Source organism: Delphinapterus leucas, chromosome 3, assembly GCF_059928025.1.
Source record: "Delphinapterus leucas isolate spDelLeu-1000000601 "Yukka" chromosome 3, BTC_Dleu_Yukka2, whole genome shotgun sequence".
Classification (NCBI taxonomy): domain Eukaryota; kingdom Metazoa; phylum Chordata; class Mammalia; order Artiodactyla; family Monodontidae; genus Delphinapterus; species Delphinapterus leucas.
The window spans coordinates 9,435,171-9,459,063 of record NC_143131.1 but is presented as its reverse complement, the minus strand read 5'-3'; the positions used below and the strand labels follow the sequence as shown (position 1 = coordinate 9,459,063).

At 40.4% G+C, this 23,893-nt stretch overlaps 1 protein-coding gene across 6 annotated transcripts in view; it reads left to right on the top strand.

Annotated features, from left to right (window-relative positions):
• Nucleotides 1-23,893, top strand: part of SEMA5A (semaphorin 5A) — a 476,576-nt gene that overhangs the window by 212,874 nt on the left and 239,809 nt on the right. For all 6 annotated transcript variants that reach the window (XM_089908674.1, XM_022581376.3, XM_089908670.1 and 3 more), the window contains one exon: nucleotides 8,224-8,323. In XM_089908674.1, the coding sequence (XP_089764800.1) occupies nucleotides 8,224-8,323 (100 nt within the window). The remainder of the gene's footprint in view (nucleotides 1-8,223; nucleotides 8,324-23,893) is intronic.

The window sequence follows — 23,893 nt, the reverse complement described above, 5'->3', positions numbered from 1 at the left end:
TTGCATTTGAGTTAAGAACACCCAAATCAGGAGCACTTCAAGAAAAATGAACTATCATAACTGTTTGGTTTCTTAGAAATCCACCAGGCATGCTGTCCAAGGTAAAGCAGTAAAGTTTAGAAGAACCCAATTCCAGAGAACAAATATTTTGTACAACTTGCAGTTTGTGGATTTTTCCTATAGTGAACCTGTGAGAAATGGATTATTATATGTCATTGCAAAGAAACATATGAAGAGACTTGATAAAACACTAGACTCATGGTGAGCAGATATGCAGCTAAAAACAAAAAGGATCTGGCAAAGCACTGTTAGCATTTTAAAATGCTGTGTTTTATGTGTCATGTTTGCAAATAAAAGTGTAAATAAAAGATACTTTATGCTTTTTTGGTAATTGTATTATTTCGCTTTTACTGGTATAAAAATATTTTAATTTATCTAACAGGTTATTACTGAATATATTTTGTAAATTTTTTAACATCTTTATTGGAGTATAATTGCTTTACAATGGTGTGTTAGTTTCTGCTTTACAACAAAATGAATCAGTTATATATATATACATATGTTCCCATATCTCTTCCCTCTTGTGTCTCCCTCCCTCCCACCCTCCCTATCCCACCCCTCCAAGTGGTCACAAAGCACCGAGCTGATCTCCCTGTGCTATGCGGCTGCTTCCCACTAGCTATCTACCTCACGTTTGGTAGTGTGTATATGTCCATGCCTCTCTCTTGCTTTGTCACAGCTTACCCTTCCCCCTCCCCATATCCTCAAGTCCATTCTCTAGTAGGTCTGTGTCTTTATTCCTGTCTTACCCCTAGGTTCTTCATGACATTTTTTTTTTCTTAAATTCCATATATATGTGTTAGCATACGGTATTTGTCTCTCTCTGACTTACTTCACTCTGTATGACAGACTCTAGGTCTATCCAACTCATTACAAATAGCTCAATTTCTTTTCTTTTCATGGCTGAGTAATATTCCATTGTATATATGTGCCACATCTTCTTTATCCATTCATCCGATGATGGACACTTAGGTTGTTTCCATCTCTGGGCTATTGTAAATAGAGCTGCAATGAATATTTTGGTACATGACTCTTTTTGAATTATGGTTTTCTCAGGGTATATGCCCAGTAGTGGGATTGCTGGGTCCTATGGTAGTTCTATTTGTAGTTCTTTAAGGAACCTCCATACTGTTCTTCGTAGTGGCTGTATCAATTTACATTCCCACCAACAGTGCAAGAGGGTTCCCTTTTCTCCACACCCTCTCCAGCATTTATTGTTCGTAGATTTTTTGATGACGGCCATTCTGACTGGTGTGAGGTGAGATCCCATTGTAGTTTTGATTTGCATTTGTCTAATGATTAATGATGTTGAGCATTCTTTCATGTGTTTGTTAGCAATCTGTATATCTTCTTTAGAGAAATGTCTATTTAGTTCTTCTGCCCATTATTGGATTGGGTTGTTTGTTTTTTTTTTTCATACTGAGCTTCATGAGTTGCTTGTATGTTTTGGAGATTAATCCTTTGTCAGTTGCTTCATTTGCAAATATTTTCTCCCATTCTGAGGGTTGTCTTTTGGTCTTGTTTATGGTTTCCTTTGCTGTGCAAAAGCTTTTAAGTTTCATTAGGTGCTATTTGTTTATTTTTGTTTTTATTTCCATTTCTCTAGGAGGTGGGTCAAAACGGATCTTGCTCTGATTTATGTCATAGTGTGCTGCCTATGTTTTCCTCTAAAAGTTTGGTGGTGTCTGACCTTACATTTAGATCTTTAATCCATTTTGAGTTTATTTTTGTGTATGGTGTTAGGGAGTGTTCTACTTTCATTCTTTTATATGTAGCTGTCCAGTTTTCCAGGCACCACTTATTGAAGAGGCTGTCTTTTCTCCAATGTATATTCTTGCCTCCTTTATCAAAGATAAGGTGACCATATGTGCATGGGTTTATCTCTGGGCTTTCTATCGTGTTCCATTGATCTATATTTCTGTTTTTGTGCCAGTACCGTACTGTCTTGATTACTGTAGCTTTGTAGTAGAGTCTGAAGTCAGGGAGCCTGATTCCTCCAGCTCCATTCTTTTTTCCCAAGGTTGCTTTGGCTGTTCCAGGTCTTTTGTATTTCCATACAAATGGTGAAACTTTTTGTTCCAGTTCTGTGAAAAATGCCATTGGTAGTTTGATAGGGATTGCATTGAATCTGTAGATTGCTTTGGGTAGTATAGTCATGTTCACGATGTTGACTCTTCCAATCCAAGAACATTGTATATCTCTCCATCTATTTGTATCATCTTTAATTTCTTTCATCAGTGTCTTATAATTTTCTGCATACAGGTCTTTTGTCTCCTTAGGTAGGTTTATTCCTAGAATTTTATTCTTTTTGTTGCAATGGTAAATGGGAGTGTTTTCTTAATTTCACTTTCAGATTTTTCATCATTAGTGTATAGGAATGCAAGAGATTTCTGTGCATTAATTTTGTATCCTGCTACTTTACCAAATTCATTGATTAGCTCTAGTAGTTTTCTGATAGCATCTTTAGGATTCTCTGTGTATAGTATCATGTCATCTGCAAACAGTGACAGCTTTACTTCTTCTTTTCCAATTTGTATTCCTTTTATTTCTTTTTCTTCTCTGATTGCTGTGGCTAAAACTTCCAAAACTGTGTTGCATAATAGTGGTGAGAGTGGGCAACTTTGTCTTGTTCCTGATGTTAGTGGAAATGGTTTCAGTTTTTCACCATTGAGGACAATGTTGGCTGTGGGTTTGTCATATATGGCCTTTTTTATGTTGAGGAATGTTCCCTCTATGCCTACTTTCTGGAGGGTTTTATCATAAATGGGTGTTGAATTTTGTTGAAAGCTTTCTCTGCATCTATTGAGATGATCATTTGGTTTTTCTCCTTCAATTTGTTAATATGTTTATGACGTTGATTGATTTGTGTGTATTGAAGGATCCTTGCATTCTGGGGATAAACCGCACTTGATCATCGTGTATGATCCTTTTAATGTGCTGTTGGATTCTGTTTGCTAGTATTCTGTTGAGGATTTTTGCATCTGTTTTCGTCAATGATATTGGCCTGTAGTTTTCTTTCTTTGTGACATCTTTGTCTGGTTTTGGTATCAGAGTGATGGTGGTCTCTTAGCATGGGTTTGGGAATGAGTTCCTCCCTCTGCTATATTTTGAAAGAGTTTGAGAAAGATAGGTGTTACCTCTTCTCTAAATGTTTGCTAGAATTCTCCTGTGAAGCCATCTGGTCCTGGGCTTTTGTTTGTTGGAGGATTTTTAATCACAGCTTAAATTTCAGTGCCTGTGACTGGTCTCTTCATATTTTCTATTTCTTCCTGCTTCAGTCTTGGAAGGTTGTGCATTTCTAAGAAAGTGTCCATTTCTTCCAGGTTGCCCATTTTATTGGCATATAGTTGCTTGTAGTAATCTCTCATGATCCTTTTTATTTCTGCAGTGTCAGTTGTTACTTCTCCTTTTTCATTTCTAATTCTATTGATTTGAGTCTTCTCCCTTTTTTCCTTGATAAGTCTGGCTAATGGTTGATCAATTTTGTTTATCTTCTCAAAGAACCAGCTTTTAGTTTTATTGATCTTTGCTATTGTTTCCTTCATTTCTTTTTCATTTCTTTCTGATCTGATTTTTATGATTTCTTTCCTTCTGTTAGCATTGGGGTTGTTTTATTCTTCTTTCTCTAATTGCTTTAGGTGTAAGGTTAAGTTGTTTATTTGAGATGTTTCTTGTTTCTTAAGGTAGGATTTTATTGCTATAAACTTCCCTCTTTGAACTGCTTTCACTGCATTCCATAGGTTTTGGGTCGTTGTGTTTTCATTGTCATTTGTTTCTAGGTATTTTTTGATTTCCTCTTTGATTTCTTCAGTGATCTCTTGGTTATTAAGTAGTGTGTTGTTTAGCCTCCATGTGTTTGTATTTCTTACAGATTTTTTCCTATAATTGATATCTTGTCTCATAGCGTTGTGGTCAGAAATGATACTTGATACGATTTCAATTTTCTTAAATTTACCAAGGCTTGATTTGTGACCCAAGATATGATCTATCCTGGAGAATGTTCTGTGAGCACTTGAGAAGAATGTGTATTCTGTTGTTTCTGGATGGAATGTCCTATAAATATCAATTAAGTCCATGTTGTTTAATGTATCATTTAAAGGTTGTGTTTCCTTGTTCATTTTCACTTTGGATTATCTGTCCATTGGTGAAAGTGCAGTGTTAAAGTCCCCTACTATGATTGTGTTGCTGTCAATTTCCCCTTTTATGGCTGTTAGTATTTGCCTTATGTATTGAGGTGTTCCTATGTTGGGTGCATAAATATTTACAATTGTTATATCTTCTTCTTGGATAGATCCTTGATCATTATGTAGTGTCCTTCTTTGTCTCTTGTAATAGTCTTTGTTTTAAAGTCTCTTTTGTCTGATACGAGAATTCCTACTCCAGATTCCTTTTGATTTCCATTTGCATGGAATATCGTTTTCCATCCCCTCACTTTCAGTCTGTATGTGCCCCTAGGTCTGAAATGGGTCTCTTGTAGACAGCATATATATGGGTATTGTTTTTTTATCCACTCATCCAGTCCATGTCTTTTGGTTGGAGCATTTAAACCATTTACATTTAAGGTAATTATCGATATGTATGTTCCTATTACCATTTTCTTAATTGTTTTGGGTTTATTATTGTAGGTCTTTTACTTCTCTTGTGTTTCCTACCTAGAGAAGTTACTTTACCATTTGTTGTAAAGCTGGTTTGGTGGTGCTGAATTCTCTTAGCTTTTGCTTGTCTGTAAAGCTTTTAATTTTTCTGTCAAATCTGAATGAGATCCTTGCTGGGTAGAGTAATCTTGGTTGTAGGTTTTTCTCCTTCATCATTTTAACTATGTCCTGCCACTCACTTCTGGCTTGCACGGTTTCTGCTGAAAGATCAGCTGTTAACCTTATGGGGATTCCTTTATGTGTTATTTGTTGTTTTTCCCTGGCTGCTTTTAATATTTGTTCTTTGTATTTAATTTTTGATAGTTTGATTAATATGTGTCTTGGTGTGTTTCCCCTTGGATTTATCCTGTATGGGATTCTCTGTGCTTCCTGGACTTGATCAACTATTTCCTTTCCCATATTAGAGGAGTTTTCAACTGTAATCTCTTCAAATATTTTCTTAGTCCCTTTCTTTTTCTCTTCTTCTTCTGGGACCCCTATAATTCGAATGTTGGTGTGTTTAATGTTTTGCAGAGGTCTCTGAGACTGTCCTCAATTCTTTTCATTCTTTTTTCTTTATTCTGCTCTGCAGTAGTTATTTAGTTATTTCCACTGTTTTATCTTCCAGGTCACTTATCCGTTCTTCTGCCTCAGTTTTTCTGCTATTGATCCCTTCTAGAGAATTTTTAATTTCATATATTGTGTAGTTCATCACTGTTTGTTTGCTCTTTAGTTCTTCTAGGTCCTTGTTAAACTTTTCTTGTATTTTCTCCATTTTATTTCCAAGATTTTGGATCATCTTTACTATCATTATTCTGAATTCTTTTTCAGTTAGACTGCCTATTTCCTCTTCACTTGTGAGGTCTGGTGGGTTTTTACCTTGCTCCTTCATCTGCTGTGTGTTTCTCTGTCTTCTCATTTTGCTTATCTTACTGTATTTGGTGTCTCCTTTTCGCAGGCTACTGCTTTGTAGTTCCCGTTGTTTTTAGTTTGTGTCTCCAGTGGCTAAGGTTTGTTCAGGTAGTTGTGTAAGCTTCCTGATATAGGGGACTAGTGCCTGTGTTCTGGTGGATGAGGCTGGATCTTGTCTTTCTGGTGGGCAGGTCCACGTCTGGTGGTGTGTTTTGGGGTGTCTGTGGCCTTATTATGATTTTAGGCAGCTGCTCTCTAATGGGTGGGGTTGTGTTCCTGTCTTGCTAGTTGTTTGGCATAGGGCATCCAGCACTGTAGCTTGCTGGTTGTTGAGTGGAGCTGGGTCTTGGTGTTGAGATGGAGATCTCTGGGAGATTTTCTCCTTTTGATATTACATGGATCTGGGAGGTCTCTTGTGGACCAGCGTCCTGAACTTGGCTCTCCCACCTCAGAGGCACAGCTCTGACACCTGGCTGGGCCACCAAGAGCCTGTCCTCCACAGAGGTCAGAATAAAAGGGAGAAAAAAAAGAAAGAAGAAGATAAAATAAAATAAAGTAAAGTTATTAAAATTAGAAAAAAAATTATTAAGAAAAAAATTTTTTTAATTCATTAAAAAAAACGGACAGACAGAACCCTAGCTTATTCTTACTTTTTCATTCCACACATTTAGTATTGCCTATACATTCAAGCTACTGTACCTTGAGCTGCAGGCACTGCAGTGAGCAATGCAAACATAAGAGCCTTAGTGTTCTTGCCCAAGAGCAGAGAAACGGATCCGGGGCCCCATAGGAGTGAATATGAGCAATACCAGTTACAGCCACAGGGGGCACCATGTCTTCCACATGGCACGCTTGCTTCCTCAGGACACATCTGTTCTGTGAATCTCTGGTCAGATCTCTCTTTTCCTGGTCCCTAAGCCCCTCAGTCATCTCTCCTTTCTGTGTATGAATACTTCCTGTAACCCTATAAATACCTGTAAAGATCTTGTATCTATAGATACTGTGTTTAAAGAAGATATTTGTGCTCCTTCCCTAACTGAATTAAAAACTCCTGGAACAGATCATTTATTAACATCTTTTTATGGCTCCAGGACCTTGTACTTATTTTGCATTTAATAAGGATTTTTTTAAAAAATTGACTTGCCTATAAAATGAAGAATTTTATATAAAATACTAAAAACAGTCAAGATAACATGAAAATATCAAAAACCAAATACAGATCTCTATATAACTCAACACTGGTTTCCTTTAAGCAGAATAGAACTTTCAGTTCACGTCCGTTTTTTCCCCCAATAACTGATAGTAGAGAAAAGCCATATTTGTTACACAAAGCTATTGCTTGGAAATAATCTATCTCATTTACATCAACAAAGGCCTTTCTACAAGACATGTGTTAAGACATGGGCATATTTCCATATTAGATCTTTTTTTAGCATCTGGTTTTGTGGAAGAGATTATTTCTGTGCTACACACTTTTTCCGCAAACCAATAACTGTTGATTTGCCAGTTGTCATGCGCCTGTTTATTCAGTGTGACATCGCTCAAAATATTAAACTCAAGGAAAAAGACAATCAGGGGCTTCCCTGGTGGTGCAGTGGTTGAGAGTCCGCCTGCCGATGCAGGGGACACGGGTTCGTGCCCTGGTCCAGGAAGATCCCACATGCCGCGGAGCAACTAAGCCCGTGAGCCATGGCCGCTGAGCCTGCGCGTCCGGAGCCTGTGCTCCGCAACGGGAGAGGCCACAGCAGTGAGAGGCCCGCGTACCGCAAAAAAAAAAAAAAAAAAGAAAAAAAGACAATCAGATCACATGGTTAGTTGTCAAGGATAATAATAAGGTTCAGGTTCAGCACAACTGGCAGACAACTCACTGAAGATTTTTTTCTGTGTCAGAAATGAGCTAATGAAAGTTGCAAAAATGGCTAATAAGGCTGAGTTCTATCCCTCTTCAAATACTCTCATGTTGTAATAATTGGACTCTAGGCTGGAGGTCATTTAATAGGAGTTAACAGTGCTTGTAAAAAACCTGTCTCTAAAGAGTGGCTATTTTCTGATTTCCCTTAAAAAATGCAAATGAGGCCTAGAATTGACTGTGAATTTCTCATCTAGAAAGGACTGAGAGTGTTTAACTAGTCTAATCTCGGGGCCCAAATAGAAATCTAAAGGACAGGGAAATGGAATGTCCACTTTGAAAGAAGGCAGATGGTGCTTCTGTGGCTTTTGTGATTTTCCCACATCTTTGGCTCCTTCCCATCAAGCTGCACAGGAAATGATCTTGTTTGCATTCAATATTCCTCTAATGAATCGTGTGAGTGCTGTGTTATTTTCTGCCCAGTCCAGAGGCAAAAGGAAAATGCACATCTGGCTTGTAAATCACAACCAAGCATTGATGCTTTGCTTCCTTTTTATTGGGTGGCTGCCCTCTATGTTTTACACATTCTCAGTGTGGATTATGTGACACCCTGACAGAAACCTCCAGTGGCCCCTAAATGATTACCTGGGGGGCCCTTCAAATCCTCTGAAATGTAACGTTTGCTACCTGATGTGCATTGTCTGTGGTCCCCAGAGGGGGGAAGAAAATTCATTTTTATCTTTTTATTTATTTATTTTTCCTCTTTAGAAATTGGCCCCTGGTTGCAGGAGTTCAGAGCGAAGAATGCTGTGGATTTCTCGCAGTTAACATTTGACCCAGGACAGAAAGAACTTCTTGTAGGAGCAAGGTGAGAGAGCTTACATTTTGCCTCCGCAGATATTTTCGGACTTCATTTGACATCTCTGCAGTTACACAAGCTTCCCTGCCGTAGTTGACGAGTGCTAAGTAATATTTAATCTAAGAATGAAATTCCGTACGAGTATCATGAAGTGTGCTACAACTGCTGCTGTGATGACTGCAGTAAGATGACTGCTGCTCTTCATAGCAGGAGTTTATTGGGTGTTTCCCAAGTGCCAGGAGCAGTTCTAACATGAATTCATTTATTTTTTCCACCTGTGAAACCTGAGAGGTAGGTATTGTCACCATCCCTATTTTAGAGATGAGGAAATTGAGACAGAAGGTGGATAAATGTTACCCCAGGGACACATTTATTATGTTTAATCAAAGATGGACCCAGGTTTCAGTCAAAGTTTGACTCCAAAAACCATGTTCTTATTTGTCAGTATACTCTTCCTCATAATTCTAGACATCAGGAGACCTTGATACCCATTCCAACACGCATCACTACCTTTCTTTGTGACCCCCATTATGATATTTACCAGTCAATTGAGAATTCAAGGGAGTTGCTATTATTTATTTCTCTTAAGGAGCACGTGCTCCTGTCTCCAGGTCAGTGCCTGACCTTCCAGTTTGAAGGTGAGGCCACTGGAACCCAATCAGAACAGATCTTGTGTTGCATCCCTCGTATTTACCATGACTTCCTTAGAAAACATGTGTAATCCCTGCCTTCCAATCACCTATCCTGCCAGTGTGTTTTGAGGACGATGTTTAAAAAATATTTTATGTTCATCTCTTAGGAAAAATGACGTAATAACCCAAAGAGATGATTTGTAGATTTTGGACTCTTCTGGCCTTCAAGGAAAGCACTTTAGGCAGAGGAGTGCACGTTATCTGTTTCGGCCAAATGTACTAGATTATGAAACATACTTTTCATAGCAAGAGAGGTTGTGCAATTTCTACGTGAGTGAAGCTAAATCTGGCTTAAGCTCTGGACAAACACTGAACAGTTTCTAGAATCACTGCCTTTGCTCTCAGATCTTAAGAAGACCTCGTTCATCCACCCAACACTTGAAGACTCAAGACGTACGGTCATAACTTAAATGAACAGACAGAAGTCGGTTTAGTTCCTGGCACTTAACATGTCACTTGTATCTCTTTTAGTGTTTATTGATTGGACAGTGAGTATGGATTGGATGGGCTTACTTGGTACTCTTATACTTAACTTCAGCTCATTGGGACTAGCTGGGGGATTTCTAATGCTGACTTCCATCAAATTCCATCACTGGGAGCCTGGGCCACGCACTGCAGGGCTTTTTTTTTTTTTTTTTGCGGTACGCAGGCCTCTCACTGCCGTGGCCTCTCCCGTTGCGGAGCACAGGCTCCGGACGCGCAGGCTCAGCGGCCATGGCTCACGGGCCCAGCAGCTCCACGGCATGCGGGATCTTCCCAGACCGGAACATGAACCCGTGTCCCCTGCATCGGCAGGCGGACTCTCAACAACTGTGCCACCAGGGAAGCCCTGCAGGGCTTTTTAACTGGTCTCCTGGCCTCCAGATTTTCTCCTCCTTCTGCATACCATGGCCAAAGTCATCTTTTAAAAATACAACCCTCAGTAGCTCCTACCGGAGCTCTTATGACTTGTATGCCTTCCCTTATGTTATAGAAATACTATTTTCTCCAGGGATCATCTGGATTAATTTGGATTTATTAGGCTCTTTTGGTGTGGCCCATCAGGCCCTCTGTCTCATCGTCCTACATCCTATAGAGACACACTTTTCATTCTCACATAGTCCAGGCACGAGGAATTATTTATGTTGCCCACAACTATAGAATGTTCTCCTTCTTGCCTCTGGGATTTGGTAATCTCTTTTGCTTTCCTAGAATATTAGCTAACCACCCACCCACATCTCAAGTTATCCACTGGGTGAACTCCTACTCATTGTAAAGATCTGGCTCAAGTCCTCCTTTGGGACTGAGCTGCTATGTTCCCTGCTCTGTACGGTTCTGTTGGCACACCTGCCATCTCTCTTCATTACTGCACTTATTGCATTATTTCTGTTCACGTTTCACTCTCCCCTTTCCCATTCTCAGATAGTGACGTACCAGATGGTAGAGGATGTGGCTGTCTTTTCTTGTTTTCTCTAAAATGTAGCATACTTTCTCCTCCGGGCAGAAGCTCAAAGATATCTGTTGATTCACCATATTTATTTCCAGGATTTGATTTCTATGTGTGACCCTCTGAATTTGGTAGGACACTTAGGGGAAGGGGGGGCTGGAGTCGTAGCAGATTTATTCCCGATGCCTACAGTTGGGGAAGACACAGGGAGTAGCAGTCTCTAAACCCCAAAGCTAATCCTTAGGGAAAACAGACTCTCACCCTTAGCCAAGGGGAAGGGCCCCCTGCTGGGGTAGCAGGTGCAACTATGACCTCACCTGGTGTAGCTGAGTCCTGCATGTCTCATTCAACTCTAAAGAGTTTTGGAAACAGTTTTCCTGTGAGCTTGACTCAAAAGACACTCCATTGCTTCTGGAGGTCCTTGGCACTACACAAACAGGGCAGTGTCACATATATGCCTACACTCTGCTGGTGGTAGGCTTTTGGTTAGTGACACAGATTCTCCTAATGGGGAAGTGAGAAGCCACTGAGAAAATGAAGATTTGGAAGAGACATCACTGTAGTTCTGTCCTGACTGCAGACAGCACCTGAGAACTGTCCCCAGGGGACACCTATTCCTGAGAGTCTCCAGCCCAGTATCCCCAGAGGGCTCCATTCTATTATTCCTTGAGGCCTCCATCCCAGCCTCCCTGGAGGTCTCCATCCCAGTGTCCCCGGAAGTCTCTATCCCAGCATTCCTGGAAGTCTCCAGCCCAGAGTTTCTTAAGGTCTCCATCCATCTCATTTCACCACAGTCCCAGACCAGCCATGGGAGGGATTGTACCCACTGAGTCAACCTAGCTTGCACTATGGCATAGTGACCAGGAGCAATATAGGATCACCAGACTTAGCACATAAAAGTTCAGGATGTGCAGTTAAACTTGAATTTCAGATAAGCAACCCTAGGAGCATGGGCTGTATTTCTATTCTAGAACAGGACGTGGTACATTGTGGATACTCAGTAACAAAACGAAAGAAAGGGGTAGATGGACTTGCTTAACTGCATGACCTTGAGCCCATTTCGGAGTCTAATTTTCTTATCTTTAAAGTTGATATAATTATTTCTACCCCTTTCAGCTGTTGTGAGTATTAAGTGAAATAATCCAGGAAGAGAGATTGTCACAATGACAGGCATCCTGTAAGCATGGCATGGTGGGGCAGCTGTGTGGGTATCTGTGGGTTTCTGCATGCGTGTGCATATGCATTTCGGGCAGATACCACTGAGTGCGGAGAATAGCAATTTTACATAAGATAGTTGCTGGGATTAGGCTCAGAAGGTTTGAGAGGGACTGTGAGCCAGTTATACAACTTTAAAAATAACCCAGCACTCAGATTCCTGTTTAGGAGGGCTTGACCTAGCAAAACAAATTTAGATAGCAGGTGTATATTGCAGAAATCTGTAATGGTTTAAATATATGAGCAGTGGAAAAATACAGTGATAGCATTTTTGTTTTTTCATAGTTAGCACTAGGCCTTGTAAAGCCATTTATTGGATGGTTTCACTTTATACCAGAGATACTTTATGTTCCTGAAATTAAAATCAGTTAAAAATTCTTTGCAAAAAGAAGTTCTCCCGCTGCGAAACAAAGACAAAACAAAAACAAACAAACAAAACCAACCCAAAAGGCCACTTCTCTTTAGGTGATTTGTGGTTATGTAGTACCCGAAGGTAGTTGCATCTGAATTCACACAATTTCTGGAAGGATCCTTAAATTTACCATTTCCAAGGTGCACATAATCTTTCATATTATTTTAAAAGCATTGATATTCATATTCTGTTTTACCCATGCCTCTTTAAAAACTAATAATGTTTGTATTTTCAGTGATGAGACTCAGGCACTTTCATTTTAGAGAATGTAGAAAATACTGTAAAGCATAAAGAAAAAACACAATTTCAGAAATAATCACAGTTAACCTTTTCAGTAATATCCCCGCAGTATTTGATTTGTTTGTTTATACTATTGGAATAATAGTTCGTAGAGGATTTGTATACTTCTTTGTTAAAAGAACCCACTAAAAGAAGTTTCTACTTTATATATACATGAAAATTCCAAATGAAAGACTATGTTGACGTTTAGAGGTTTGTGTATAATTATAAAAGTAATGATAGTAATAATAGTTCACAAAGTTGATAAAAGTTTCACTTTCGTGGTGTATAGGACTGTAACAGCAGATCTGAGAGAGAGTGATGACATTTTATTCTCCAAATGAATCTGTCTTTAGTGTTTTGGGTTCAGTATATGCATGACAAGTGATTCTGTGCCGAATTCAAATGTTATTCCAAATGGCAACTAACTTGATCCATACACAAAGCAGTGTTTGACAATAGTCAGGGCATTTATAAATTAGCCATATTTTTGTAGTGTAAAGCTATACAATAGTAATGAAAAAAAGAGCTTCTCATCAAAGAGAAAGTGAGTTTCTTCCAGCTTTTCTGTTTATTTCTTGGCCTTTCTTCATTTTCTTCCTGTAAGTTGACTTCTGGTTATCTTACTCTTCTCTAACAAGCCTCAGTGTAATAGAAACATATCATTGAAGGGCATAGTCTTGCAACCTATGATATTTTAGGAAGGACACTCACCTGTGAGCTCTCACGCAAGTGCCTGTGAGTCCGGGAGGCTCACCCATCTGCCAGTGATTAAGGTGATGGGATTGAAGCTCATAGACCCAACACTGAGTCAGGTGAAAATCATAACTGATGACAAATATAAGATTTATGTATGTCTTGGGAAATTTTTAATTTCAACTCTACTAAAATGGGAACATTATGAAGATATCAATTGAAAGGGTAGCAGGGATGCTGGTACCCATGTGAGTACCAGCCGAGAGCCATGTGTGTGCCTTGTACGGAACTCTTTGACTTGCCATTGCAGTCAATAGACTATTTCCGTACATTGAAAGATATTTCTGTACACGTATCTGTGTGACAAATAGCACGGATTTCTAATCAGCATGTTTACTACTAAAAATAAAAAACTAGGGCTTCCCTGGTGGCGCAGTGGTTGAGAGTCCGCCTGCCGATGCAGGGGACACGGGTTCGTACCCCGGTCTGGGAAGATCCCACATGCCGCGGAGCGGCTGGGCCCGTGAGCCATGGCCGCTGAGCCTGTGCGTCTGGATCCTGTGCTCCGCAATGGGAGAGGCCACAACAGTGAGCGGCCTGCGTACGGCAAAAAAATAAAAAATAAAAAATAAAAAATAAATAAAAAACTAAACCCCAAGTGCTTTCAAGACAAATCTTGGTCTTTCCTATAGTCACAGCAAATTGGTCTTGACAAATTTTAGTGTATTACTTTAAACGATTGTTTTGCCCATGGTTTGAATCTTCAGAAATGAAGATAAAAAGGAAAGATTAACTTGCTTTTTATTATGCTGGGACTGAATTTGCTTTAAGTATTCCAAGCATAAGTTCTCATAAGATCACATTAAATGAATGAGCAGGCTTCTATGTAATTAGTGTAAATTGCTCCTTTCAAAATGATTTTGCCATTGATTCTAAACAAGTGGAGCTAAATTTTAGAGTCACATAAGTGTCACCTTTGCAAAATGACCAATAGAATTCTCTCTTTTTCTGGTGGTTATAATTACTGTTTTTCTTTTAAAGTTTTACCTTGGCATTAATCTGTTGGAAGCAGTCTATAATTCAAAGAAAAACTGGAGATTTTTACGAGATCAGCAATTCTGCTTCCAGTGGCCACAGCTTCTTTCCATTTTCCAAAGGACACATTTTAGTCAAGTTTATACAATTAAAGGAAACTCTCGCTAAGTGGAGTGAAATCAGCAATTAGGAGTGAATCCAAAAAGCAGTAAACCCCCATCATGCAAAGAAATCCAAGGTAATGATGATGTTGACATTGTATTTACATTAAATACGACTTAGGAAAACAACTGGTGATGAAAGGAAGGATGGAGCTGTTATTTCTGCTTTTCATTCTTAGCCCAGCCCAACAGGATTTTTTTTTCGACTGTACTTTAAGATTTAAATATTTCCTTCTCCCTGTTGGCTCTTGATTCATAGGTGTGTTTTGCTCTTAAGATTCTCTTTGCTTATCTTCCTCCGTCTCCCTCTTCTCCCCTGTCGGCCAACAGGCCTGTTTGATTAATTAACCTAATCTGTGTTAAAAAAGAGAATCCATTCTTTGTCTACCTGCTTTGGTACCTTTCTGCCCAGAATTTACCAACAGCAGTGTACCTAAGTATCACCCGGGGCATTCATTCAGAATGCAGCTTCCTCTGCCCCTCCTTCCAGCTCTGTGGATCCAGGGGGCTGGAAGGTGGTCCCAGAGTGTGAGCTTTTAACAAACAGGTGGTCTGCAGACACTCCTGTGGGAAAGACGCCCAACCATTGTCCTCCTTTCGCTGTTATTAAAAACAAAATAGTCTCTGCGTTTTCTTCTCTGCTGGAGGTGGGGAGAAGATAGACGTAGCAGAATAGTGACTTATTAGGTTATAAATATACATAGTCTTCCCTTTTCCCATATTCCCTGAATGAGTCAACAAAGGAGTGTGATAAAAATTAACCAACCTCTTTGAGTGCATGTGTGTGCTACAAGTTTTGAGTGTTGAGAGCTTGTTTCCTAGCCAGTTCCACATGGGGTCTATCAGAATTTATTAGTTCACATAGTTACTCTTCATTCATCAAATATTTATTGAACCTACTGTGTGCCAGGGAGTATCCTAGACATTGGTGAAACGAAGATGCAGCAGTCTCTACCTGATAAAGACGTTAGAGCCTAGTGCAAGGATTGGCAGGCTAAGGCCCCTAGTTTGGCCTCCTGATTTTGTAAATAAAGTTTTATTGGCACACAGCCACATCTGTTCCTTTGCATATTGCCTGTGGCTGCCTTCCTGCTTTCACTGCGGAGATGAGTCATTCCAACAGGACCACAAAGTTGCAGTATTTGCTACTTAGCCCATGAAAAGGTTTCCTCACTCCTGGCCTGGTGGATGTGAGGAATACAAGCAATTAAGTTCTCCAGGGAGGCCTGAATAAAGGGCCTTGGAAACACCAAGAGGAAAGAAAGGTGATGGTCCTTGGGGGTGAAAAGGGTTCACTGAGAAGGTGCTTTTTCAGTTGGGCCTCGGAGAGGAATTAGGGGTCTGGCAGGTGGGAGAGAGTCTTCCTGCCAGATGGACCATAGAACGGGGAAGTCAGAGATCCTGATGACACTGAAAAGAATACACCTTGACTGGACCTGTTAATGACGGAGAGGAGGAGTAATTGTAGATGAGGCTGGAGAATTATATTATGGAGCAGCTGGGATTTCATCCTTTAGCCCAGTGGTTCCAATTCCGGCAGTCAGGAGAGCTGTCTGAGAAATCTTTCAAGAATGCTGATGGCCATGCCTCTCCTCGGAACATTTGAATTAGACTTTCTAGAAGTAATGTTGCAATGTTTGGTTTAATCAAGCCTCTGGTAATCTCCTGGCCTGGAAAATTTGAGAACCTCTGCTAAAGACAGTAGGAACTCAGGAGATTTCTAAGGCCATACATTTACATGCTCAGATTTGCATTAGGGAGGTGCTTCCACCATACTGCATGCAGAATGCACTAGAGTTTGGAGGTATGGATAGCAGTCGGGGGCTATGGATCAGGAGACAGTAGTGAGAACTTAAACTTAGGCAGTGAAAGTGCAAATGGAGATAAGTCAGATTTGAGAAGTATTTCAGAGCTGAGTTTGACAGTGGTTGATGGCCAATCACGATTGGTGGCTGAGGGCAAGGGTCAAAGATAAGATTTGGGAGTGAGATTTGAAAGTGTGGCTTGTTGTAATGACATCAGCTGGGACTGAGCATTTGAGAAATGAGCTTTAATTCTTCGACTATTTGAAGATACATGAGAAAAAAAATCTCAGATTTTACTAACTCTGAAGATAACCCAGAAAAATAGTGTATATGGAGATAATTTGAAGAGTGAATATTCCTAGGAAAGCATAGGTGAAAGGAATCATAGAATAACACAGTTGGTATTTTTTCAAATGTAAAATATCTCTATTAACTGAAAAATGAAAGGAACAAATCAAATACCCAACGGACTAGCAAAAGCAGAAGTCGTGAGTTAAATTTAGAGCAGTTAAGTCACCATCTGTAATCCTCAAAGCACGCAGAGATTTGCACACAATATTTAGAACATAATAAAATTTAAATTATCAGTGTGATTACTGACAGTATTGATTAATAACTTTGTCCCTAAATATGCTTATGGGAGAAGGTTTTTCTGGTTTCCTATCTCTGAAATTTGCTAACAACACTGGTCTTAATTGTTGCATGCCACTAAAAAATCCACCTTTGTTATTTGATTCTACTTGCAAAATAGTAAGAGGTTATCCATCTACTTCTGTGCCTTTTACTCTTGGTATTTAAACATATAAGAGCACTATTAAAATGGTTTGATTTTGGTTTTGATGTATTCTTTGAAACCTATATATAGTAACCAAGACTTTTCAGGGGTTTGAAATAGACTTTTTGGGCTAGGTAATGAGATAAGCCAATACAATTTTGGGAGAGGGAGTACTAGACACATATGGTGACAACAACAATAATAAAATCAGAATTATTTAAAATGTTTTATAGCCTAAAGTACATATATTTATTTTTTTTGAAGAGGGTTGAAAAAATTCTGACTGAGGAGGTAGCTCATAATATGACATTATAATATTATACATTTGTCACCATATTTCAAAATACATTAGCGAAGTAAAAAAAATCAGCATTCAAAAACTATGATCTGAATGTGATCCCACTATTTAAATATAGTGCTATATCTTTAAAATAACTTGGTAATATTAAAACTGAATTAAGCTCCCAGAAACTTATGGGAAAAGAACATTAAAGAGATATTTTCAGAATGGTTATAATAACAGAAAAAAATAAAGGGCTCCTAGAATTTGTTTAGAATCGATTGGCATAGTGAAAGTCTTAGGAATAGCAAATATAGATAGGTTTGTGAAGTACATGACAAGGTTACATGCTGAAATTAAATCTTCATATTCTTAAAATTTTGATGTGATTGAGATATTAAATATTTACATGTAGATAATTAAAATAATTTTTATGAAAACATTTTGTGCTATAAAGGATGTAGTTACTACTTTAGCTTCAAAGTCACACATTTATATTTTAATCTTTAGGTCTATCAATGCAACTGAAAATTCGGGTGTCATGTAGGAAGTCACAGTGTCAGGCTCTGTGCCAGTGGGTTATTGACAAAGTTAGGATAGAATCGTGCAGTGAACGGAAACCACAGAGCGGATGAAGCTGGCACAGGTACAGGTGAGACGAGTTTCACTATCAGATTTACCCAAGTGGTCACAGTTTACGTGCAGTGGGTATTCTATCCTCAGATTGTTTCATCATCAGCAATGGTCTAAACTTTTATTAAACAACAAACATAAGTTTCTATCACTGTTGTTTAAAACACTTTTTATAGGTTTACTGTCTCTTTTCAATTTACTTGATTTTCTTAGTGCCAAGTGCAAGTCTGTCTTTCTTAATTATTCCATCTTCTGCTCCTCAGTTATAAGCAAGCCTCTGACCTACATGTTCAATAAGAACTTGGAATTTTTTCCTTTGATTTTATAGCTATATTCATCAGAGACCAACTGAGTTATTCTAAGAGAATGTCATTTTAAAACACCTGTGTCTTTCATAATTAATGGAGGTCGGAGTTGAGTTTTATAGTCTCTCTAGATAAAATGAGTCATTTAGTTAATATGCTCATGATGGCTTAACCTTTTCTTTAATGCTGGCTGAATTTTATTACTTTACATGAAGACACAAATGAACTTTGTCTATTAAGGCCATCACTGCTACCTCAGAGACTATGTTGTTGTGCTTAGATGATTTGCTGCTAATAGGCCACTGGGGGATGTGATGAGAGGTAGGAATGAGTTATTCAGCCCTATAGTCAAAAAGAAATACACTCTGGTGAAGAGGGAGACCACACACTCAGGTATCTAGTGGGGGAAGGATGAATGGGCTTCACAATTGTCAGTTTGTATCTGCCAAATTAAATGGCTTTGTGATTTGAATTATTCAGTTTATTGGATTTCTGTATTCCTCATATATCTCTCCTAAAAGTAATACGGTTACTACATTTGAATGTGCAATGTCAAATTTTATTCCAAGGCATTTGAAAAAAAGTAAGTTCACACCAAGGAAAGAAGATCCCATACTTTCATTTACTATGGCCATAAAATTGAACCTTTACAGCCTGGTTAAACTCTTGCTTTGTGCTTCTATGATGAGAGGGGGGACCTGGCAACAGAGACTAGCTCCCCTAAGCTACACAACTAATACGCTCCTAGAATCTAATCTCTTAACCTTCTGCACCACTGCCTTTCTCCCTGAAGAATATGGCTGTATTCCTCATCACTACCTATTCACATCTAGGGGTGTTAGGGAGATTAATGAGGCCACTTAAATATTTTGGGTTGCTCAAAGCATTGCCCTACTAGAGAAACTGACCTTATGTGAAACATTTGGTTAGCATTCCTTTTGGCTGGGAGCCAGAAGCATTACTCCTTCTTGTTGGAAAGGTTGGTAGCCTTTCTTGTGAACCTCACATATATTGTTTTTCCTCCTCTGTGTGCTTACAATTGTAAGATAAAGTGGTTGCCTCTTCTGCAGTGCCCTGGAGAGCAGCCAATTGCAGGGAACCATAGATCTTACTTTAGTGCCCGAGTGACCCAGCATTTGGGAGTATCCATTTTTTATTCCCTTTAGAAGATTTTCTTTCTTTTTGTAACCTTTAACTTCATAGGTCGTTGACCTAAACTGTGATGGATCAAGCTGTCTTGGGAGATTTCTGGTCCCTCATGTTGCTAGCTGAGCTGGATTTTTTCCAAGCAAAAATACTTGGCATGGTATTTGGGACCAAATAGTTTAAGGACAGGGTTTTGAGAATACTGGAATCCACTCTATGTTTTGTCAGATTCTGAGGTCCAGGGAGGTGATTAGGGAATTCCACAAATTTTTCATGTATGTTTCATCCTTAACAATTTTTTAAAAAATTGTTGAGAGGAGCTTCAAGATGGCGGAAGAGTAAGATACGGAAATCACCTTCCTCCCCACAAATACATCAGAAATACATTTACACGTGGAACAACCCCTACAGAACACCTACTGAACGCTGGCGGAAGACCTCAGACCTCCCAAAAGGAAAGAAAGTCCCCACGTACCTGGGTAGGGCAAAAGAAAAAAGAATAAACAGAGACAAAAGGATAGGGACGGGACTTGCACCAGTGGGAGGGAGCTGTGAAATAGGAAAAGTTTCCACACACTAGAAGCCCTTTCACTGGCGGAGACCGGGGGTGGGCAGCGGGGGAAGCTTCGGAGCCACGGAGGAGAGCACAGCAACAGGGGTGTGGAGGGCAAAGTGGAGAAATTCCCGCACAGAGGATCGGTGCCGACCGGCACTCACCAGCCCGAGAGGCTTGTCTGCTCACCCGGCGGGGCGGGCGGGGGCTGGGAGCTGAGGCTTGGGCTTTGGTCGGATCCCAGGGAGAGGACTGGGGTTGGCGGCGTAAACACAGCCTGAAGGGGGCTAGTGCGCCACAGCTAGCCGGGAGGGAGTCCGGGAAAAGTCTGGAACTGCCTAAGAGCCAAGAGACCATTTTTTCAGGGTGCGCGAGGAGAGGAGATCCAGAGCGCCGCTTAAAGGAACTCCAGAGATGGGCAGGAGCCGGGGCTATCAGCGGGGACCCCAGAGACAGGCATGAGGTGCTAAGGCTGCTGCTGCTGCCGCCGCCAAGCAGCCTGTGTGCAAGCACAGGTCGCTCTCCACACCTCCCCTCCTGGGAGTTTCCTTAATTTCACTTTCAGACTTTTCATCATTAGTGTATAGGAATGCAAGAGATTTCTGTGCATTAATTTTGTATCCTGCTACTTTACCAAATTCATTGATTAGCTCTAGTAGTTTTCTGGTAGCATCTTTAGGATTCTCTATGTATAGTATCATGTCATCTGCAAATAGTGACAGCTTTACTTCTTCTTTTCCGATTTGTATTCCTTTTATTTCTTTTTCTTCTCTGATTGCTATGGGTAAAACTTCCAAAACTATGTTGAATAATAGCGGTGAGAGTGGGCAACCTTGTCTTGTTCCTGATCTTAGTGGAAATGGTTTCAGTTTTTCACCATTGAGAATGATATTGGCTGTGGGTTTGTCATATATGGCCTTTATTATGTTGAGGAGAGTTCCCTCTATGCCTACTTTCTGGAGGGTTTTTATCAGAAATGGGTGTTGAATTTTGTCGAAAGCTTGTTATGAGTAGTGCTAAGACTTGAATTGTCTCAAAATGATTTGTAAATGCACATGTGAATGAACAATGATGATGAAATAACTGTACTGTAAGAATGATTCCCGTGTGTGTGTATGTGTGTGTGTGTGTGTGTGTGTGTGCTTGGTGCCAGTTAAATTAGAAAGGGACATTGGATGACTGACTAGTGATGCCATTTGGCACAATGGGATAAGGGACAGCAAAGTGGGCGGGGGTCTTGTTTCTAATCATAGGACTTTCTCTGAATCCTAATAATCTTGGATAAATCACAGTGCACCTCCTAATTTACAGAAGTTTCCCCATCTAAAAGTTGAGGGGTATATACTTTCTAATGACAACCTAGCTCCAAATTCTTGGGTTCTATGATTTTTTTAGGTCAAAAAAAATTGAGGATGGGTTAAAAAATCACCACCTTACATCTTGTAACCCAGGAAATACCAAAGGAAAATTTCAAATCCTTGGTGCTTCTCTTTATTAGGGTCTTGGGCATGGTGATGGTGGTGGTGGTGATGGTATCTCATAATTACTGTGCTGTTTTTCCTAGTAAGCATGCCCCTCTTCTCTGCCCCTTCTGTTCACCTATTGAATACCTCTGCCATACTGATTGATTACTGATGAGATGGTTGTGAGGGTACCATAGTTCTCAGATGTCTGCGGAAGGAAGAGTAAATGGTTGAAATCCACCTAGGTAATGCCTGGGGGAACAGAGGGGTCCCTTTTCAGACTGTTGGGACCTGAGAGGCAGAAGTGGCCAGCAGAGTTAGATTTTGTTGGAGAGATATAGGCTGAGAGTGTGGCATGTTTGTCATCGTAAATCAGTGTCTTCCTGTCTCAGTCCATTTGGGCTGCTCTTACAAAATACCACAGACTGGTGGCTTATAAACAGAGATTTATGTCTCACATTTCTGGGGCTTGGAGGTCCAAGATCAGGGTGTCAGCCTGGTTGGGTTCTGGTGAGGGTCCTCTCCTAGGTTGCAGATGGCCAACTTCTTGCTGCGTCCGCACATGGTGGAAGGGGCAAGGGAGCTCTCTGGAGCCTCTTTTATAAGGGCACTAATCCCATTTGTGAGGATTCCACCCTTATGACCAAATCACCTGCCAAAGGCCCTACCTCCTAATGCTGTCACCTTTGAGGGTTGGATTTCAACATACGAATTTTGGGGAGAAATCAACATTCAGACCATAACACTTCCCCCATGAAAAACACCTGAAAACGGGACCCAGAGAATGAGCTCTATACCTCCTTCTACCCTTAGCACAACGAGAGAGACTTTGAACTTTTCTGTCCAGTCACCCTGCCCATAGCTCCACAGAAAATCATGGACACTACCATCTTCTTTCCTCAGTGATGTGAAGGCCTTCCAGCTCTTCCTTAGTGTATGAGAGCTGCCTTTCTAGAAAGTTCTCAGAGACAGATACTGTAGTGTGGGCATTCATGCTTGTATACGTGTATGTGTGTGGGGCAGGGGTAGGAGGAGAGAAAGAGAGAGAGAGAGAGAGCCTTGCAATATCATCAAAGCTCTCAACCAATTCATTGATTAAAAATATGAATGGTTCCTTTTTTGGGAATATTTGTAGAAAAGTTTTTCTTAAAAGAGCCAGTGAGTTGGAAAGAGTGGGATGACTGGGTCCCAGAACCAAGACAAGATAAACAATGTTATCTTCTTTCCTAAAAATCCAGTGGTGCTGCCACCATCCCTACTGACAACAACCCCAATACCTGAACACACAGATGTAAATGTGCCCGCTTATGCCTGTAACCTGCCATTGCTGGAGGGCGGAAATGCTCTTTCCTTCTCCCTAAATGGAGGAGATGCTGAGAATTTCAACATGGCTGGAAATTTTAATATTTTCCGTAAACTGCCTAGAAGTAGCTACTGTTAACTGAGTGCTGATAATGGCTCAGACACCATTATTCTAAGTGTTTTCCTTGGCTTTAAACCTCACAACAACATCGGGGGTAGATATGACTGTTAGCTCCATTTTACAGTTGAAAAGATTGAAGCATACAGTGCTCAGCTTTCCCCCTGCCCGCCCAGGTTGTCTGGTGGCAGAGCTTTGGCCTTTGCACAAATGTTCTTTTTTTTTTTAACATCTTTATTGGAGTATAATTGCTTTACAATGGTGTGTTAGTTTCTGCTTTATAACAAAATGAATCCATTATACATATACATATGTTCCCATATCTCTTCCCTCTTGCATCTCCCTCCCTCCCACCCTCCCTATCCCACCCCTCTAGGTGGTCACAAAGCACCGAGCTGATCTCCCTGTGCTATGCGGCTGCTTCCCACTAGCTATCGATTTTACGTTTGGTAGTGTATATATGTCCATGCCATTCTCTCACTTCGTCCCACCTTACCCTTCCCCCTCCCCGTGTCCTCAAGTCCATTCTCTAGTAGGTCTGCGTCTTTATTCCCGTCTTGCCCCTAGGTTCTTCATGACCTTTTTTTTTTCTTAGATTACGTATATGTGTGTTAGCATACGGTATTTGTTTTTCTCCTTCTGACTTACTTCACTCTGTATGACAGACTCTAGATCCATCCACCTCACTACAAATAACTCAATTTTGTTTCTTTTTATGGCTGAGTAATATTCCATTGTATATATGTGCCACATCTTCTTTATCCATTCATCTGTTGATGGACACAAATGTCCTTAACCACTAGGCAACACTGCCCCCCGTAGTGGAGGGGCAGGGACTGTTGGCAGCTTCCTGCAGCTGGAAGCCCACGATGAAGCCAGCCTGAGGGTAGGGAGCCGTGGCGCTCATAAAGGCAATGAGTGCAAGTGCGTCGGGGCCAGTAATTGCCTCTGGGGCCTCTTCTAAGCCCCTCATCTGAAAGATTTATCTGTGTGTACATGTAGATCTCTAACGTCTCTTAGAGCAGTTGTGCTGGTATCTGTTCCACATCACGTGAGAGCCTGGCAACTCTTCGAATGCCAGTCAGCCTCCAGTGGCGTTTACCTTGGCAGCTCGGCTCCGCTCCCCCGTGTCTGCGCTGAGTTCTCATTCCTTCCGCCGCAGGACGACCTTTCTGGTGGAAAACTTGCAGACTAGACAGAAGTAGACTCTGCTGCCACATTCCCTCCTCAAAGGCATCCTGAGCTCTGCGTAGAGGGCTGATTCGACTGTAAGGAAAGAGAGG